Here is a 6587-nt window from a genome sequence, read left to right on the forward strand (position 1 = left end):
AAAAAAAAAAAAAAGAAATGTATTCATTATCTTGCCCATGTAATTGTAACACCTCTATACGGTATTTTCACAATTAAAAAAAATGAGTAAATTTTAAAAAAATCAAATCCTAGTGCTCATACCTGTAATTTTAGCTACTCAGAAGTATCACTGCTTTTTGCCCTGGCAGAAAAGTTGATAGATCCTGTCTCCAAAATAACCAGCCAAAAGCAAGGCTGCAAGTGTGGACCAAATGGTAGAATGCTAACCTTGGAAATTCAAGTCCCCATACTGCCACTAAAATAATAAATAATTAATTAAAATTAGAGGGCTGGAGATGACGCTCAGTGGTAGAATGCTTGCTTATAGCACTGAAGGAAAAAAAAAGTGGGAAGGGAACTGAAGGTTGTGGCTCACACCTGTAATCCTAGTTACTTGGATCCAGTTTCAACAACAACCAGCCCAGGCCTTGTAAAGGCCTTACAAGACCCCATCTAAACTACTAAGAAGCTGGGCGTCGTGGCATGCACCTGTCCACATCCCAGCTATAGTGGGAAGCCTATATAGGAGGATTACAGTCCAGGCTGGCCCAGACAAAATAGTGAGACTTATTTTTTTTGTCAGTCGTGGGGCTTGAACTCTGGGCTTGGGCACTGTCCTTGCTCTCTTCAGCTCAAGGAGAGTGCTCTACTGCTTGAGCCACAGTGCCAGTTCCGGTTTTCTAGTGGTTTATTGGAAATAAAAGTCTCACGGACTTTCCTGCCTGGGCTGGCTTTGAACTTCAATCCTCAGATCTCAGCCTCCTGAGTAGCTAGGATGACAGCCGTGAACCACCAGCGCCCAGCTATAGTGAGACTCTTTATCTTAAATATAATGAAAGAGATAAGGATTAGAGGTGTGGTTTCAGTGATAGAACACTTGCTTAGCAAGTTATGAGGCCCTGAGTTCAAATCCTAGCACCCCCCCCCAAAAAAAAAGCAGTCAAAATAGGCCAGTTATTTTAATTTCTAGAAATGCCTTCACTAGCTATCATGTACAGCGTGTTACTCTTTACCACACACTGTGCTAAATGTTTGACATTTGTTTTAAGTCAAAGAATAGCTTTATTACTGATTAAAAAAAACCAATTTGGAAAAGTAGTTTGGGATCTGCAGCCAAAAGGGCCTCATAACACATGTGCCTCTCTGGAGTCAGATGGCTGCGCCATCTTCACACAGGCAGCTCTAGGTCCCCTCCACCCACGTGCGCATTCCTGCATGCACCACCACTCCTGGGGCAGGCAGCAGATGTAAACGATGACTGAGACTTCCTCCCTGCAGAAGAATGATGGAGGAACTCCTCTAGAATCCCTCTCCCTAGACACCCAGCACAGGAGGAAAAGAACCTGAAGAACCTGGTCTCTCGGTGTTTTCAAAAAAGCCATGATCATGTTTACTTTTACAATAACATTGTTACAAAGTATTGTTATTCCCATTTTACAGCTGAGTAAAGGTAAGACTCAGAACTAAAGATTTCTCCCAAGTATTTCAACCTTAGGTTACACAGCTGGGATTCAAACCCAGATCTTTGTGGTCCCAATGCCTGTGTGGTTAGTTGATTGTCTCCTAGGTTTGAGGTGGGTGGTGGAGACTGATTAGAATGGCAGAGAAAGGGCAGGTGAGTGTGGGCAGGGAATTGATGGTTAATAAAGAGGGCCCTTGGAAGCTGGGTGCCTGTGGCTCATGCCTGTAATCCTAGCTACCCAGGAGGCTGAGATCTGTGGATCACAGTTCAAAGCCAGCTTGGGCAGGAAAATCCATGAGACTCTTATCTCCAATGAACCACCAGAAAACTGGAAGTGGCCCTGTGGTTCAAGTGGTAGAGCTCTGGCCTTGAGCTGAAGAGCTGAGGGACAGCACCCAGGCCCAGAGTTCAGGCCCATGACCTACAAAAATAAATAAATAAAATAATAATAAAGAGAGCACTTGGGCACTGGCTGAGGAGAAGCTAGGGAAGATAGTAACAGTGAGCCAGGAGAAGCTTTGTACTATCCAGGCTGCAGTGGGCCCAGGATGCCATGTACCTCCCTGCATCTCTTCCCCTGCAGGCTGGTGCAGAAGGCGGAGCTGGTGCGGCTGTCCCAGACCCTGAGCCTGGTGCCCCGGCTACACTGGCTGCTGGTGGAGGACTCCGAGGGCCCTACCCCGCTGGTCTCGGGGCTGCTAGCTGCCTCCGGTCTCCTCTTCACACACCTAGCCGTCCTTACCCCCAAGGCCCAGCGGCTTCGGGAAGGAGAGCCAGGCTGGGTTCGGCCCCGTGGTGTAGAGCAGCGAAACAAGGCCCTGGACTGGCTCCGGGGAAGAGGGGGCGCAGTGGGAGGGGAAAAGGACCCACCAGCACCAGGGACCCAGGGAGTCGTGTATTTCGCTGATGATGACAACACCTACAGTCGGGAGCTCTTTGAGGAGGTGAGACCTGGGATGGGAATGGGGAAGGAGGCCAGATGGAACCGCCTGCATCTGTTACCTTGGTTACCAGTGTCCCTGAAGGCTTCTGGGTGAGACATGGGGAGCAGTGTCGGGCAGAGTGAACCAGGTGGTTCTTTCTGCTGTTCCCTCCCCTCACCCCTCCCCGGGCCACCCGTGTTTCTTCTCTCCCCATCTCCGTTAGATGCGTTGGACCCGAGGTGTCTCAGTGTGGCCCGTAGGGCTGGTGGGCGGCCTGCGATTCGAGGGCCCTCGGGTACAGGATGGCCGGGTTGTGGGCTTCCACACGGCATGGGAGCCCAACAGGCCGTTCCCTGTGGACATGGCGGGATTTGCTGTCGCCCTGCCCTTGCTGTTGGCTAAGCCCAATGCCCAGTTTGATGCCACTGCTCCCCGGGGCCACCTGGAGAGCAGTCTCCTGAGCCATCTCGTGGATCCCAAGAACCTGGAGCCGAAGGCTGCCAACTGTACGCGGGTAAGGGGGATGGAGGTGGCTCTGGGACAGATAGGTGGTTGGAGAAGTGGGGCAATATAAGCCAGGTGCAGTAGCTCACGCCTGTAATCCTTGCTCCTCAGGAGACTGAGATCTGAGGATCACGGTTCAAAGCCAATAGGAGCAGGAAAGTCCATGAGACTCTTTATCTCCAATTAAACACCAAAAAAGCCGGAAGTGGAGCCATGCCTCAAGTGGTTGAGTGTTGGTCTTGAGCACAAAATGCTTAGGGACAGCACCCAGGCCCTGAGTTCAAGTTCCAGGCCGGTACAAAAGCAAAACAAACAAACGGGCAAGACCCAGGGAATGGGTATTTGAACAAGGAGGGACATTCTGATCTCTGATCAACCCTGCTTACCCTTCTATGGGACAGCTGGGTGCTAGGGAGGAACAGCGTTTGCTGCCACTGAGTGTCACAGACTCCTTGGAGCCCGTGAGGGCAAAGGAGCAAAGCCCCATTTTAAAGGCACTGACATCCCCTCCACCCCTGCCCTTCACACAACCTAGACAACACTGAAGGTAGAGAGGGAGGGAGCATCCACGGTCCATCAGGCCCCAAAGGCCTGGCGATGGCCCGTCCTGGCTGTAACTGAAACCCTTCGGCACAGGTGCTGGTGTGGCACACACGGACAGAGAAGCCCAAGATGAAGCAGGAGGAGCAGCTGCAGCGGCAGGGCCGGGGCTCAGACCCAGCCGTTGAGGTGTGATAGAGGCTCACTCCGGCTTCCACCTCACTTTAGGCACAGACCTCGTGGGATTGGGCTCCAGGCCTATCCAACATGTGCTACGGCAAGTCTTGACCCCTTAGCCGAGGCGGCTCCTCTGGCCCCAGGACGTGGTGTACCGCCTTCTCCCTTCCCCAGCCTGCCATGTGGAACTGTCCACAGGCTGGGGACAAGCAGCTGTTGTGTGGAGCCAAGTCAGCTCTGCCTGGGGTGGAGCAGGACAGATGGACTCAGCAGGGAGGGTGGCTGAGGAACTGGGTAACTTATTGGGGCTGGGCATGCACTGGGGGGGCTGGAGGAGCTGGGCTGGACCCTCCCCACCTGAGCATGCGGACCCCTTCCTACCTCCAGAATAAACAATCTCAATCTGAAGGGGCCTTCTGTTTTTCTTTGCTTGGCATCCCTTGTTCATGCTCCGTGGTTCTGAGAGATGTGGGCACCTATAGGCACCTATTCCTGCACGGGCCGGGCCAGGGTCAAAACTCTGGAGTCCTGGCTTCCCCTTCACACAGAAAGGCATTTTTTGTCATGTACTCCATGAGAAAGAACGATGGTTTCCATCCAAACACTTTATTTACAGAGCCTGCACCAGAGGCCATCTCCAGCCCTGCAGGGTACTTTCCCATCCCCCAGTGTTTTCTCGTATCTAGTGGCTTTGACCACAGGGCTGGTTCCTAGGAAATCTAGTTTCTCACCCCAGTCTAGCCTGTGACTACCCGTGACCCTTCTAATTCTAGGAGTCTCCTCCTAGAGTCTTGATGAGGAGTTGGAGTTTGCCAGGCATAGGGTGGCATCCTGCCTGTAATCCTAGCTACTCAGGAGGCTGAGATCTAAGGATCGCAGTTGGAAGCCAGCCTGGGCTAGGAAAAGTCTGTGAGTCCCTTTATCTCCAGTTAACCACACAAAGAAAAAAGCTGGAAGTGGAACTGTGGCTCATATGGTAGAGAGCCCACCTTAAGCAAAAAAGCCAAGGGAGAGCTCAAGACCTTGAATTTCCCCACGTTTGTCCATCCCTTCCTCTTCCTCTGCCCCTGTGCCCCATCCCAACTGCAGGTTGCTAGGCCTCCTCTGGCTGATCTTCCTTGGGAGGGTCGTCTTCTGGTGGGGCTTCCTCAGGCGCTGGTTTGTGGGTACCCCCTCCTGGCAGCCACGCTGTTTTCAGCATGTCTTTCAGCCCACCGGGGAGGAGGTAACCCTGGGTTTCTCCTTCCCCATCAATGACCCCTCCAAGCCCCTCCAGCGCTGTCTGCAGATACCTCAGGCCAAGAAGCACCAGAGCCTGTGGGAAAAGCGAGGGTGGGGGTGGTAGTCAGTGGTTCCCAGGGCTAAAGTCCCAGATGGAAGGGGACCCAGGGTCCTTTGCTGACTCACCTGCAGCAGGAATGTGACAGCCAGCATGCTGCCCAGCGTGCTAGACAAGTCCTGCAGGTGTCCCAGCAGCACCTCGTGGCACCCTTGGGCCCAAAGGTTTAGGTTGCGTTGTCGGGGATCGAAGAGAGGGTGGGCGTAAGGGTCTGAGAGTCGGCTTTGCAGGCAAGGCCGGGGCGAGTGGGGGTTGCAGCACGAGAAAGGGACCCCATCGGTCAGGTACAGGCCTTCCACATTGCTCTGGATCCGGCTGCAAGGCAAGGGCTTAGGATGTTGGCCAACTCAGGCCTGGGGGAAAAGCTGTGTGTGTGGGGTCCACAGGAATTAAGGAGGGAAAAATGATAGTAAAACATTTATAGACTGCTTTACTCTGTGCCAAGCACGCATAATTCACTTATCTTCACAACTCCTAGCAAGATAGGCACTGTTATCTACATTTTATGGAGGAGGAAATGGGCCCAGAGTGGCTTTGGCAACATGCCTTGGGTGGCTCAGCAGATACATAACAGAACTGTAACCCCAATTCTCAACCACTGTGTTCCATTTGTTGCCCGTCTGGATCCGATGGGGGTGGGGAGGGGTAGTTCAAAGCAGCAGGAGGGCCTGGAGTGCAGGGTGGGGGGCGAGGAAAAGAAGGAAGAGAAGGGGAGAAGCAAATCACTCACTCAACCACATCCTGGTCATTGGGGTCCAGGTAACGGCTGCTGACCCACTGGACCCCAAACCAATCCTTGTAGCCATGGCGCCCGCAGCAATGATGCTTCAACTGCAGCTCATCCATCAGTCGCTTGGCCTGACAGCGCCCAGGCACCTCAGTGTCCTTGTAGTGAGCCAGGGCGATCCCCAGCCCTTCCTCCAGCCCCTGGTCCAGACTCATAGGCAAACCCAGGGCTAGCCCCAGGGCAAGGATCAGAAGCCCTCCGCCCCCAGCTGTGCCAGCCGCCAGCAGCGGGCCCAGGACGCCTCGCCAGGGAGGGAACCGAGCCGCATCCAGACTCGCCCGGCTGGCTCCTGCCGCCCCCAGCCCGGTGCCCAGAGCCACCGCCCCCGCCGCCAAGGCGGCCTGCGGCAAGGCAGGGAACCGACAGGAGGGGGCCAGGAAAGTGCCCAGGTGCCTCAGCTGGGCCAGGAGGTGCCCACTAGAGACCAGGGTGAGGCCGCTGGCTAATGCCAGCAGCCAGGAGAGGAGCCAGAGCCCTTGCGCCAGACGGATGCGGGCCTGGAGGGGCAGCACCAGGGGCAGCACCGGCGCCATCTCCCATCTCTGCCCGAGGGGAGAGTGCAGAGCCGTCGGGGATGACGGATGGCCAGGACAGGGTGCTGAGTCAGCCCGGCCTGGCTTGAGCTAGGTTAATGCCATGCTGACCCCAATACCCTGGGCTTCCTCCCAGTGGGCCTTAACCCTCTGCCGGCCCCGATTCTGGATGCGCGGGCCTTGCCCCTTCGGGAAAGCCCCGCCCACGGGCACAGCGCCCACTTCGTGACCCCGCCCTGCCCCTTCGCGGAAGTGGGGGTTCGACCGGCCCGGCGGCGGCCTGGCTGCAGGGCGGGGGGGGG

The 6587-nt window shown here is 54.9% G+C and overlaps 2 protein-coding genes across 2 annotated transcripts in view; one reads left to right on the forward strand and one right to left on the reverse strand.

Moving 5' to 3' along the window:
- Positions 1-4034, forward strand: part of B3gat3 (beta-1,3-glucuronyltransferase 3) — a 5737-nt gene extending 1703 nt beyond the window's left edge. The window contains exons 2-4 of the mRNA XM_013029299.1: positions 2066-2426; positions 2629-2919; positions 3546-4034. Coding sequence (XP_012884753.1) covers positions 2066-2426; positions 2629-2919; positions 3546-3644 — 751 coding nt within the window. The 3' untranslated portion in view covers positions 3645-4034. The remainder of the gene's footprint in view (positions 1-2065; positions 2427-2628; positions 2920-3545) is intronic.
- A 581-nt stretch (positions 4035-4615) lies between these two features.
- On the reverse strand, positions 4616-6537 carry Rom1 (retinal outer segment membrane protein 1). Its single transcript, XM_013029263.1, has 3 exons — positions 5696-6537; positions 5034-5280; positions 4616-4941 (listed from the first exon to the last, which is right to left on the reverse strand). The coding sequence occupies exons 1-3, from the start codon at positions 6283-6285 to the stop codon at positions 4720-4722; spliced, it is 1059 nt and encodes a 352-aa protein (XP_012884717.1). The 5' UTR covers positions 6286-6537; the 3' UTR covers positions 4616-4719.
- Positions 6538-6587: the final 50 nt, after the last annotated feature.

The sequence above is a fragment of the Dipodomys ordii genome, unplaced genomic scaffold (assembly GCF_000151885.1).
Source record: "Dipodomys ordii isolate 6190 unplaced genomic scaffold, Dord_2.0 Scaffold117, whole genome shotgun sequence".
NCBI classification, from domain to species: Eukaryota; Metazoa; Chordata; class Mammalia; order Rodentia; family Heteromyidae; genus Dipodomys; species Dipodomys ordii.

Coding starts and splice junctions, on each gene's coding strand:
- Rom1 (XM_013029263.1), bottom strand. CDS start 6,285: ATGGCGCCGGTGCTGCCCCTGGTGCTGCCCCTCCAGGCCCGCATCCGT. Junction 5,281..5,695: donor AATGACCAGGATGTGGTTGA/GTGAGTGATTTG, acceptor CTTGCCTTGCAG/CCGGATCCAGAGCAATGTGG. Junction 4,942..5,033: donor CTGTCACATTCCTGCTGCAG/GTGAGTCAGCAA, acceptor CTTTTCCCACAG/GCTCTGGTGCTTCTTGGCCT.